Here is a 12393-nt window from a genome sequence, read left to right as displayed (position 1 = left end):
TGGGGGCCCATCCTGCTCAGAGGAACGCATCCAGCCAGGAAGGGGCACCCACCCCTCTGTGCCAGGGCCCTGGTTATGCCACGGTCCCACATGCCAGGCAAAGAAGGTGGATGGCCAAAAGAAAAGCCCGTCCAGGAGTTAAACCCCTCACAGCCTAAGTGAGGATCATACCCCTAGACCAACAAGCTAGGGTGCTGCACCCCACTGCACCCCCAGATCTGTGCCCCACAAGTTTGGGGGTCAGCAAGGGTGGCTGGTGCTGCCTTTTGCCCCTGGCACAGCCTAGAACAGGGAAATCCATCTTAGTGTGCCCAGGACATGTGGCCAGTGTTTAGAGGTGTCCACGGTGGCATAAATTCCCTGGACCCAGTGGCCACAGGGACAGGTGGACCACAGGACCAGTGGGGACTCCTGGGCACCATCCTGCTTAGGTACAAGGGGGATGTAGCTCAGCGGGAGAGCGCTTGCTTTGCATGCAAGAGGCCCTGGGATCAACCCCCAGCATCTCCATATCCTTTTGCCTCCCCAGGGACCCCTCGCTGCTGGCTGTGGGGCTGGCAAAGCCACCCAGACCCCCCATAAAAGCCCAGGAGCTGCCTGCAGGCACAGCTGGCACAGGAGTGGGGGGACAGCAGTGGTGCATAGTGGGTCCCCACACCCCATGCCAGACCCCAAGCTGCCCTGGTCATCCTGGCCAGCTCCAAGATGCAGTGACGGGGGAAACAAAGGGATGACCCCAAAGAGCTCTGCACCCCCAGAGAAAAATAAGACAGGCTCTGCCCAAAGGGAGGACTTCTCTGAGAGTTGGATCCTGGACTTCTCACATCTAAAGGTGGAACCACAGCCCCAAGCCTGCATGGGGCTTCCCAGCACTCCCTCATGGCCCACAGGCTTGGTGTGGGTCCCAGCTGGCCCATGGGCAAAAGTAGATAAACCCACCCCGACAACCTGGGTGTCTGTGGTCCCCACCCTCTGGGACAGGATTCTCCTTGGCCCCAGGTCGAGTGGCCCATGTCTCCCTGCCCTACAATGCCTCATTTTCTCCAGTGCAGGAGCCACTTCCTGGGAAGAGTGTGAGGGACAGGGCTGGGGCCTGCCCTAAATCCCACTGCGGTGAACTCCTGTAGGGGCAGCTAAAACCCTGTCGCTGTGAGCAGGATTTGAACCTGCGCGGGGACTCCCCCATTGGATTTCGAGTCCAACGCCTTCACCCCTCGGCCATCACAGCCCCATTTTGCCACTCCCGGGAGGGGGGGAGACAGCAGCCCCCAGCCCGGGGGTCCCTGCATGGGCTCAGCTGGTCAAAGTGCCTGTCTAGTGAACAGGAGATCCTGGGTCTGACTCCCAGTGGTGCCTGGGCGCTGAGGGGGAGATGCTTTTCCTCCCTGCCCCAAGCTGGGGGGCACTGCTGGGGCCATTCTTCCCTGCTGCCCCTATTTGCCCCCCTCACAATGACAGCACTGCCCCAGAGCGGTTTGGGTGAACACTTTTACCTGGAGAGCCTCTACCGACAAGGGAATGGAGGTGAGGGGTGAACTTACCATGGGAGCAGGGTCCTTGGACACACACTGACTGTGGCCACCAGTGCAGAGGCTGCACTTTGAAGTTGGCACCACTGGTGTAGGAGCCCTTGGGGCATATGTCCAGCCACAGTTATGATGAACAAGCAGGTTCACCAACAACTCCGATGGGAAGAACACTTCCATATCTTCTGACTGTAGTCCCCAGAGAGTTCAAGGCATCCGTCCACGGTTTCATGCCTCCTTTGTCCCAGTTTGCTTTTCGGTTGCTCCCTCCTTTTGGGAAGGTTATCACCTTACTACTCAACAGCCACTTTCTGCATTAATCACTCCTTTAAAGATTTCAGAGTGTTTTCTTTCTTGTGACTCCTGGATAAGAGGCTCCCAGCCACTCCACACCAGGACCTCGGCTGCCCATCTTTGATGCTACCTCGATTTCTCCTGCCATCATCACCCCCCTCTCCAAAACACGGCGCTGCTGCAGGGCACCAGCGACCTCATGCCCCTTGGGCAGGATGCAACGCGGTGCCCCCAGTGCCCCCCAAGGCGGCAGCAAAAGTGCGACGAGGGTGGGATTCGAACCCACGCGTGCAGAGCACAATGGATTAGCAGTCCATCGCCTTAACCACTCGGCCACCTCGTCCCGCCGCGGGGCCCTGTCGCCCCCTGCCGGCCTGACGCCGCCGCCGCAGTATCCCCGCCCCCCCTTGTCGCCCCGCCTCCCGGAAGCTCCACTGGGGCGAACTCCACCGCCGCCCTCTTAGCGCAGCCGGCAGCGCGTCAGTCTCATAATCTGAAGGTCCTGAGTTCGAGCCTCAGAGAGGGCAATGCCTTTTTTTTTTTTTTTTTTTTTTTTTTTTGCCGCACCCCGGCCTTCCCCCCTCTCTCCTCGCCGACATTTTGCGGCCACGCTCAGCCCCGTGAGGGCCCGCCGGTCCGGGGCAGGGCCGTCACGGGCTGTGGCCTGGCCCTTACGGGCGCGCGGCGGGACGAGGTGGCCGAGTGGTTAAGGCGATGGACTGCTAATCCATTGTGCTCTGCACGCGTGGGTTCGAATCCCACCCTCGTCGCGCTTTTGCTGCTGCGTAAGCTTTTGCAGAGGAACGAGGCAAAAGGGCACCTTTTCGAGCCACTAGAAATTTATTTGGTACAAAAACACATTGTGCGAGTCAACGACCTCGAAGCTCTTTTGGGTTTTGACAGCTAAATTCCAAGTGAACTAAGAATAACAAGAGCAGGGCCAAAAGCTTTGCTTCGCAAGGACCCAGCTGAACTTACACAACTCAGCCTGACAAAGGTGTGGGTAGCAGGAACAGCCTCAAAGCACCACCTTCTCAGTTTACATTTCTTAGTTCAACTTAACACTGAGCTACTCTTGCTCATTTTGGGTTTAAGAGAAATCGTACAAATGAAATGCTTTTTAAAAAGCCTATACAATTACTTTTTTGGAAGGCAGCTGACTGTTTTGGACTACTGAGGATTTTACATAAAATTAGGAGTCAGACTGGGGTCGGGCAGGCAAGATAATCAGTGTTCTCTGCATTAATTTCTATTTCACCAGGTAGAAGGGTCTGTTTGAGAAAAATTTGCTGCTTTTGTAAAGAAAAAAAAAAAGAAACAAAAAGATAAGCTGTATTGAAGTACTGCAGACATGAAATACATCTGCATACTATTTACTGGGAATTAAACCAAAAGGTCTTCAACTTCCAAAGGTTTTTAAGTGCTGGAGAATGCAGGCAAACTGCTCTTCCAAAAAAAAATTTTTAAAAAGGAAAATTGTTTCTCCATAGCTGTTTACTGAATAAAGCATCCTGTTCTCCAGCATGACATGGAATCTGTGGAATAAGCAACTCACCTGGTTTTAAAGCTGTAAAAATTGAGTAAAACTTGGACCCAGCAGCACAAAAATCCTTCTAGATTTGCACTGAGCAACATAAACTTGGCCCAGTGCTGCTCCAACTTGAGAATGCCAGTATTGACATTCCTGGGAACAGAAAAACCACAGTGCTGCTGCAAGGCAGTTCCTGCATGAAGGAAGCACAGAGCTGAGACAACATTTCAGGGACTGTGTCTACAGAGAGCAATCGCTCCAGTGTTCCCAGGGACCCTGTGCTACTTCAGTTTCCCCCCTGCTGAAGTTGTGTTTACCCACGATGAGAGCTGGGAGAAAGAAAAGTCACTACTGTCATGTAAGGCCTTCCATGAAAAGCTTTTGACTCGTCTCCAGGAGGGAGCTGCAGACCAGCCGTGACACACTGACCCTGTGGAAGGCAGCCATGTGAGAAGGGCCCAAGCTCCACAGCTGCTCCATGTTCTTATTCCAGGAGAACATTTGCTTGCTCTGGAACATGCCCCACGAGCATATCTGTTCAGTCAGCCAGACCTGGATTTCTTTCTTGAGTGTCCACATCTCAGCTCTGCTCAAATATCCACCATGTCCACCAGAGCAGAGAGCTGGAGCTCAGAGGCAGCTTCAGCCTCCTTGGTCGCCCTGAGGAGCTGCTGCAAGTGTTTCAGTCTGTCCGACAGCGCAGGGCTTCGCTCCGTCTCCACAACCTTGTGTCCCTCTTGACTCCCAGCCTGGGCAGAAGAAAAAGAGATGAGACCAAGACTTTCTCCCAAGGTAATTCCCGCTAGAGGTTTTGCAACTACTGCACTCCTCGGAGCTTTAGCCAGTGCTCACGACCCCTCATCTTACCTCCTGAGCAGGTGGCATGGGACTCTTCACCAATGGGCAGGTGACAGCTGAGGTGGAGAGCAGCGACTGGGGGAGGTAGAGAGGAAGACCTAAGAGATCCCCAAGGGGCTCAGTGTCCTCGGTCAGGTATCGGTGCAACTGTTCTTCAAACCTAGATGGGAAGATCAAGAGCATCAGTTAGATGGCAGCCTGGCTTTGTCCCTGTAACCAGTGTGTTAACTAAGAGTTCTGGGTTTAGAAGTGTCTGACCTCCACAGTCTGACACAGCCAATTGCTATTTCAAAAATCCACCACATAAAAGTGTGGTACAGAAAGCAGCTACACAGACTGCAGACACCCAACTGATGGGAAAGGCAGAAGAGACAAAAACCTCTTGGGCCAACCTCAAAAGCTTAGTTCTTCCCCTTTGTGATATGCATCACTACAAACTGACATCCCAGAGAGAACTTTATAGACATTTGTGACACAGTGGGACACACAGACCACTGTAATGCTTCAGTTGTGGTGGCATGATTGACCACAGAGTTTCCAACCATTCCTAAAAGTTCCAAGAATTTGTACCATCACAGACTGTTCCTGTGATGCAAGTAGGAGATAGCAGGGAACTGCACTGATGTACTTGATGAAATCCAAAGAAACTGAAGACAGTCTGGGCTGTTTTCTAGCACTGTTCAAGTTAGAAATTGTTTATAACCCTAGGCTGAAGCTGCAAAGAAAAGATGCTGCTCTCGGAACTTACCTCCTGTTTTCTATTTTTTCCAGTTGCAGCTGTGCCAACAGATGCTCCTGGGCCAAGGACATGTCTCTGAATTCATCTGAGCTGGGAATGCTCACCTCCTGACCTGATAGCTTGCTCATGCCAGAGCCATACTGGCCTGGTATCATGGACATGCTGTAGGGTTTCTTAAAAGACTTGGGAGATTTTATCCTTGACCTGAAGAGGGGAGGAAAAAAACAACAAACAAAAGCACAGGAACTGGTATAAGTGTGTTGATTTTTCCCTATTAGCTTCAAGACTGGAAATAGCAGGGAGTGAGAAGTGATCATCTGGAGAAGTAATGCTCTTGTGCCAGCATCCAACACACTACCACCTGTGCATGGGATTAGAGAGGAACTAATCTGATAGGAGCCTAGGATTCACCTCAGACATCACCCACTATACAGCAGAACTGCAGCTAAGCTTCCAAAAGAGAAGAGTGGCTTCCCTCTGAATGAGGCTAGGGAAGTGAGCTAGACTCTGGAGATCTCAAATACCTTTATAATGCCACACAGCTCTAAGGTATCCTTCCCCCTCAACCTATCCAGCATTTTTTCAGCCTCGCAGTTTTCCCTCCATGCTTTAGACAAGTCAAACTCTAAGGCCCAGCAGCACTTTTGGCTCCAGTTCATTTCTCCTCTTATAGCACTCTGAGCACTCCCCAAGCAACCCATTTCTCTGAGAGCTGAGTAACCTCATACATATAAAATCTACCTACTGCCCTGTTTCAGCACAGCCTTGTACATCATTTCAAAGAGATGTGCACAGGTACATTCTGGGAGGATGCCATATGCTGATTTTCAGCATTGCAGGGGTCCTAAGCAACCTCCTTGGAATTCTCCACAAACAGCTGAATGCTACTCCCTCACCTCTCGTGGCCTCGTCGGATCTCCTCCTGTGTGCGCAGCCTGGCTTGATCCCACGAGAAAGGGAGAGTGTAGTTCTTTAAATGCTCCTTGAAGAAGTACACATGAATCTGACCGTCTTTACTTACTGCTTCTGTGAATAAACCCAAGCCCAACATTTATCATTTCCACAGATTTTCTCCTTCAGAAGAAAAGCTCAGTATTAAAAAGGCAATTTGGGGAGAGTGTTCACTTTCAAGTGGGTTTCAGTTGTAATCTGCTTGTAAAAAAGAGCCTTCTTGAACTCAACAGGTTATTGTCAGTCTGTAAAACGCTGCTTTCTCTTAGTTTTAAAAATTCTATTGCATCCAAGTTCAATGGATGAAGTAGTCATTTCATTAAAAGAGGCTCCCTACAGTTAAGCTAAAAAACCCCCACACATTTGAAATTGAAAGCAAACAGAATTTGAGACCTCAACTTCATGAATCCATGGAAGTGCTAATTAACCATGGCAGTCTCACATCCCAGCTGACATGGCTTCTGAGGGGCAATTCTTGGCCTTTGGTTAAAGCAGACTCATACACTGGGAGGGCAGGCCAAAAGACTCTAACCAGAGACACATTTGTAATCACAAGATCAAGTCAAGTCATAACTAATATTAAACACACACTCCAAGGAGAAGACAGATGTGCAGAATCACAGCAAGACAGCAGCTCCCTCCCTGCTACATCTCACTTGCTGCCATGCATAAAGGCACCATTGGCAAGTTATTAAATACTATCACAGAAGAAGTATCATCCATGTTGTAGGAGCAATACCTGGAGCAATAGGCAGTTTGGGCGGTTTCCAGTCTCTCAGTTTATGATCAATGCAGACTGCCAAGATACAATCCCAAGGGATCTCATCAACAGAAGGTCCATCTTTATCAGAGTTCCCCATTGTTCGGTTTTTCCACTTTTGGTAAGTTTTGGTCAGCAGATTTTCCACTTGAGACTGGATCAGTGGTTGAGTGTGCGAAGAACTTGCAATCTGGGAGACGTACTGAAAAATCATGTGGCAAACAGGACGCCAAGGAGCTGCCAAACAAACCAACCAAAGTAAACTGCAAGAATCTGTGACAGAACCAACACAGCACAGGCACACCTTGGAGAATCATGTGCTGCCAAGAAGATATTATACAGTGTGAAGTACCTACCACCTAACGGGGGCAGATCTAGGTATGGGATCTGGAAGGACAGCACAGCCTTCTTCAGCCAGGCCAGGTGATCCGGCATGTTCCACTGCAGGTGGGGCAACAGCTTGTTACCCCCAGGTTCTGAAAACTCGGTCACAGGCCAAGACAAGTCATAAAGATGCTCCGAGGATGCTACATCTGAGAGAAACTGCAGCACACTGTTGTAGAGCTCTATGATGACCCCGGGCTCCTGGGATGGCAGGCCAGCCAAACGCCTCTCCTTCCAGTCGTGGTAGAAGCGCTTGCCAAATTCACCATCAATCCCATCCTCAATGTACTCCTGAAGGGTCTTACTGCAGAGCTCAAGGGAGTCAGGACACCGGGAAACCAGCCAGCCCACAGCCACAGAGATCTATGACACACAAAACAGGGGTGGTTGGAAACTGCTCTGCAGTGATCAGGACACAAAGGATTCAATCCAGCAACCCTAAGTTTGACATAACACTATCCAAGATAGTGTGCAGCAAAATGCAAAGAAATCAGCTATCATCATCCCAACGTTTGCAACAACAGTTCTCTAACTAGGTGGTCATAAACTAAATTTCCATGCAGCAGGCTCAGGAAGACACAGAAAAGAGTCTGGTCACAAGGTACAGGCATGCAGTGGAATTCCCTGCTGCAGGACACTGGGAATGTGGAAAACTTATCCAGGAAAAACTGGACAGACTCACAGAAATTAGAAGACCATGGTGACTATACCCAGAGAAGCCATATCTGATCCTGGCAGTCCTTGAACTGCAGAGATGCACATTGTGAGGGTTTGTGGGGGAGCATCACTCTGGGTTTGTCACACAGAGATCCGTACAATCCTTTTTCATATACAGAACATGACAGGATAGAGGCATCTCTCAGTCCCATCCACCAAGATGGGATAATACTGGGTGATATAACAGAAGCCAAAAGAGCTACAAAGTGTCCTCTGCATTTTAGGACTTCGAGGTTAAGGATAAAAGGTTTACCTACCACCAGCACTCATCTGGTGGGCAAGCAACACAGGCAGGGCAGACAAGAGTGGACTTAGGTAAATCCACGAATTTTGGTCTCAGAGCAGTTTTCAGTACTACACAGATTAAATTATCTTTTTTGGTAGCAAGTGCCACAGATCTCTGGTCCGTGAAAACGGAACAGTCACGAACAGTGGAAAAGTACCAGAAATATTCTCATTTCAGAATAGTTCTGGCTGATGTTGGAATCACTACTGACAAGCAAGCACCCCACTCCAGCAGAGTCAGGTGTGTGGAAAAATGGTTAAGGGAGCTTTTTGAACAAAAACTACGTTACATAAAATCCAATGGAAAAAATATCCCATTACACGAGACTCAGCTGAAATTTAAGCTACTGAGAATATAATAATATGTATATTATATAATTATATATTTATATTATATATTATATGATTGTATATTTTATTATATATATAATAATATAATAAGCAAGTTATCTCTTGCTGTTCTTACCCTTTTTGTGCCTTCTAAGTCACTGACAGAAACTGGGAGCTCCACAATGGTGTAGTCCGAAATAAGCTGGGCTGAAATCAAGTCCTGCAGCATCAAACCTTAAAAAATAAGAAAACTCACCATTTACACAGAGGAAGAACACACAGCATCACTCCTCTCCTCCATCTCTGCCCACAGACTCTCAGGATCAAATACTGTGTGTGAAGGAAAACTTGGAGCCAAAACTGATGAGCTCTTAAGGCCTCAGGATTTCTAGCAAAGCTCTGAGAAGTGCTGTACTTCACAGCCTCTCCCTTTACTGGATGAGATAACTGAGATGCTGCACCAGCCACAACAGTTCTACTTAGGGCAGCCTTAAACATTCACATTTTCAAGACAAAGAAACAATTACATACCATCTTCTACTTCTTTCTCCGGGGCCTCCTCTTCCTGACTGGGGACTAGAACCACCAAAGGAACTACGGGGTGGAAAGGTTTGGCCTGAAGCAACTGTTTCAGCTGCAGCAAAGCTGAAAGCCAATATACATCATCTTCTGCAACATCTTCACTCTTAACTCGGGGGGGCAGGAGAAGAACAAGGCCACTGGTCCCAAGCAAGTCTTTTTGTGTCTCAGCCATGTCAAGCTCCGGGTCAGAGAGCGCACCCTGTGCCACCTAGACAAGCAACAAAGTTGACAACATGGATGTAGCTAAAGGGAGCTATGTACCAAAACCTGCAGTGTATTATCATCACCACTCAGCTTTGACATCCATTACCAGGAGCTCTACAAAACCTAAGACAAAGAGTTGTTACCAGACCAACATGGATATCTCTGGGAGATGCAGGTGAGCCCTTCAGCACCTGATTTAGGACCAGGAATTGATGATTAGGGTTCTACTACTGCAGATGGTTGGAAACAAGGAAAAAAACCAAAATCCATCTTTTTTTTCAGGCCTTTGAACTTGGTGATCCTTGTGGGTCCCTTCCAACTCAGAATATTCTGTAACAACCCCATCCCTCCCAGTATGATCTCCCTCCATCTGACAGGACACAAGATCCACTGGAAAAGAGTCCACTGTGCTTTTATTGTCTCTTAGGTATCATGAAACTGTTCTCACCTACCTTAATACACACACTGACTTCAATGATTTTGTTCCCCTGCATGCCAGGAGAGCTAAATAACGTCAGTGTTCGAATTCTGCCTTCTGGATGTGAAGTGTTTTTCTTACACATTTTGTCTCCCATAAACTTGGCTTTCAACCAATCCATCAGTATCCTATCAAACAAAAAAAAAGTGGGCTTTTGAGAGTTGTCAAAAAATGGCATTTTAGGGTTTTAGTATCAGCACCTCTAAGACCACAATCTATCATAATCCTTTGTATTTAGGTTATGATAAATAACCTTAATAAAGAGCTGTGAACTGTCCTGAAATTATCATATCAAAGTTTTGCTTTCAGTATGAGCAAAAAGAATTAAACAATGTTAGATAATGCAGATTACTGTAATAAATTCTTTAGTGTGCTCTGGAGAAAAATAAAATAAACTGGAAATTTGACATGGTACAGGCAAAAATACACCAAAGACTGTGTACTACTTCTCCTCTTCTACCTAAACAGAAGTCTGCTCTATTTGAGAAAGGGACCCAAAAATCAACCCTTCTACCTACCTGTTGGGATCGTCCTTGGCATATTCATCATCACTTGGCAAAACCAAGAGCACCTTCCAAAAAACATGTTCTTGTTGAACTGGAATATGTTCAGTGATTAATGAGACAAGATCCAGGGGAGTCCAAGCCAAACCACTTAAAGAGAGACAGAAACTGGTGAAAAGACCCACCTCAGTGCTCCTTTCCCACCTGAGGTGTCTGAACAGTGGACAAGTTCCAATACTGTAACCAGATGCCTTCAGGAACTGCAGCTGCTAAATCTGTTACATGAACCTTACTTTAAAGATTTCAGGACCACACGTGTATTGCTTCACTTCCACACTGATCCAATGCACACCCAGGCCACTAACAGCTCGTTTATTCCTCTCCTCCTGTACTCCATCCCAGGCCCCATCGCACCCGGGTACAAAACCACCCCCCATAATATCCATCAGATCCTTAAAGTTATACCCCAAAGGATCAGATGGCCTAACACCTTCACTAACTTAGCTTTACTGGAAGGTGTCCCTGCCCATGGGCGGGACGGGGGGTCAGAACTAATGAAATGATCTTTAAGGTCCTTTCCAATCCAAACCATTCCGTGGTTCTATGATCCTCCTGTTTCCCTTACTTCCAAAATACTCCCAGAAGCAAGGCTGCAAGTGGACATCCAGGCATGACTGGCCATACCTTACTGCCATTTTTGAGATCTCTGGCATTTCTGTTACAGCTTGCTTTGAACGAAAATAAGAACCAAACCCCAGCGTACCTTACCAACTGCTGGTAGAAGTGCTGAACTTTCATTTCATGCACTGTCTTGTTTCTCAGCCAGTTCAATCTGGAAAAAAAGTTATATTTTTTTGTTATAAAAAAAGGTATTTTAACCAAATCTAAGAAACACTGAGGCCTGAGAAATACTACAGAGGCTTCAGAAAGTTGCTGTTAATAGAACTATTTATTTGGATTTTCAGTCTTGGTCATGGCATTTGTGCAGAAAGAATCTTCTGGGAGCTATTTAAGAACAGACAGTTCTGCAAAACCACTTGCATTCACAATGGAAGAATTTTTGGTAACTTATCTTCCAAAAATCTACCAGATTGCCAGCTGGTGCCACTAGAAGTATCCTTACCTCGTGCAAGAGATTCCCAGCTTTCCTCCATTCCCCAGGTTTACAAATCTCTTGCACAAGTTCTCCATGGCTATTGGCCACTCTGCACTGGGAGACAGCGCTTTCAGCTGACGTTTTGAATCCATGCCACAGGGAGCAGCTGGAAATGCCCTCATTTGACGTTTCAACTTTGTTCGAGCTGCCACTGCTTCCCTCCACCTTTGGAAGAGAACAGATAAATAGGTCACGCTAATAAACTCCTCTGTAGACCTCTGTCACCGGATATTTGTACAGTGAACACCACAGCAATCACAAAACACTGAGCACATATCCAGAAAAATGAGTGTCCAACAGAAAGAATATAAGGATAAACTATTACAAGTTTCTAGACAGAATGAAGCTGAAATCTCCTACCAAGCTCATTACCTGACTCCCACAGGGCATGCTCCCCTACCCATGTACAGCTGAGTAATTTGGCAGAGGCTGGTATTAAGACTGTAAGGTCTACCCTTATCATGAAGACAAGACAGCAAAAACTGTCTCAAAAAGAACACAACCAGACAGCTGCAGTTCCATCTCCATTAACGGCTCCTCAGCAATGCACTTTCTGAGTCCTTTCTAATAACCAATGGTGTGAAACAAGGCTGCGTTCTCGCTCCAACCCTATTCACAATCTTTTTCAGCAGGATGCTCCAAAGGGCCATGGCTGACCTTGATGATCAGGACGGGATCTACATTCAATGGAATGTAGATGTACTGATGGAAGCCTATTCAACCTAAGGCATCCGAAGGCCCACACCAAGACCTTAAACCATCTTGTCCAGGAGCTGCTCTATGCTGATGACACCGCCCTTGTTGCCCACACAGAAGCAGCTCTGCAGCGTTTAACATCCTGCTATGCGGATGCTGCTGAGCTCTTTGGGCTGGAAGTCAGCTTAAAGAAGACAGAGGTTCTCCATCAACCTGCACCTCAGGAAGTCTTCCATCATCCCCACATCACCATTGGCCAATCAGAGCTCAAATCAGTCCAGCAGTTTAATTACCTAGGCAGCCTCATCTCCTTGGACGGTAAGATTGACGGAGAGATAGACAACAGGTTAGCAAAGGCATATAGTGCTTTTGGAAAACTCCATAATAAACTCTGTAATA

General features: G+C 47.7%; 1 protein-coding gene and 5 non-coding genes across 6 annotated transcripts in view; 3 read left to right on the top strand and 3 right to left on the bottom strand.

Annotated features, from left to right (window-relative positions):
- The first annotated feature begins 438 nt into the window (after positions 1-438).
- Positions 439-510, top strand: TRNAA-UGC. The gene has a single exon. It is a non-coding gene; the product is annotated as a tRNA-Ala (tRNA).
- A 635-nt stretch (positions 511-1145) lies between these two features.
- TRNAS-CGA lies at positions 1146-1228 on the bottom strand. Its single transcript has one exon. It is a non-coding gene; the product is annotated as a tRNA-Ser (tRNA).
- Positions 1229-2081: 853 nt separating this feature from the next.
- TRNAS-GCU lies at positions 2082-2163 on the bottom strand. The gene has a single exon. It is a non-coding gene; the product is annotated as a tRNA-Ser (tRNA).
- A 111-nt stretch (positions 2164-2274) lies between these two features.
- TRNAM-CAU lies at positions 2275-2347 on the top strand. Its single transcript has one exon. It is a non-coding gene; the product is annotated as a tRNA-Met (tRNA).
- Positions 2348-2508: 161 nt separating this feature from the next.
- On the top strand, positions 2509-2590 carry TRNAS-GCU. Its single transcript has one exon. It is a non-coding gene; the product is annotated as a tRNA-Ser (tRNA).
- A 51-nt stretch (positions 2591-2641) lies between these two features.
- The window catches only part of MCM3AP (minichromosome maintenance complex component 3 associated protein), a 27155-nt gene continuing 17403 nt past the window's right edge, over positions 2642-12393 (bottom strand). Inside the window, exons 16-27 of the mRNA XM_017838063.1 lie at positions 11266-11463; positions 10906-10974; positions 10158-10292; positions 9614-9767; positions 8907-9165; positions 8512-8609; positions 7016-7406; positions 6639-6896; positions 5845-5974; positions 4958-5152; positions 4219-4369; positions 2642-4100 (exon numbers count right to left, since the gene is read on the bottom strand). Coding sequence (XP_017693552.1) covers positions 3942-4100; positions 4219-4369; positions 4958-5152; positions 5845-5974; positions 6639-6896; positions 7016-7406; positions 8512-8609; positions 8907-9165; positions 9614-9767; positions 10158-10292; positions 10906-10974; positions 11266-11463 — 2197 coding nt within the window. The 3' untranslated portion in view covers positions 2642-3941. The remainder of the gene's footprint in view (positions 4101-4218; positions 4370-4957; positions 5153-5844; positions 5975-6638; positions 6897-7015; positions 7407-8511; positions 8610-8906; positions 9166-9613; positions 9768-10157; positions 10293-10905; positions 10975-11265; positions 11464-12393) is intronic.

Source organism: Lepidothrix coronata, unplaced genomic scaffold, assembly GCF_001604755.1.
Source record: "Lepidothrix coronata isolate B3197 unplaced genomic scaffold, Lepidothrix_coronata-1.0 Scaffold323, whole genome shotgun sequence".
Taxonomy (NCBI): Eukaryota; Metazoa; Chordata; class Aves; order Passeriformes; family Pipridae; genus Lepidothrix; species Lepidothrix coronata.
This window is presented reverse-complemented; position numbering and strand designations above follow the sequence as displayed.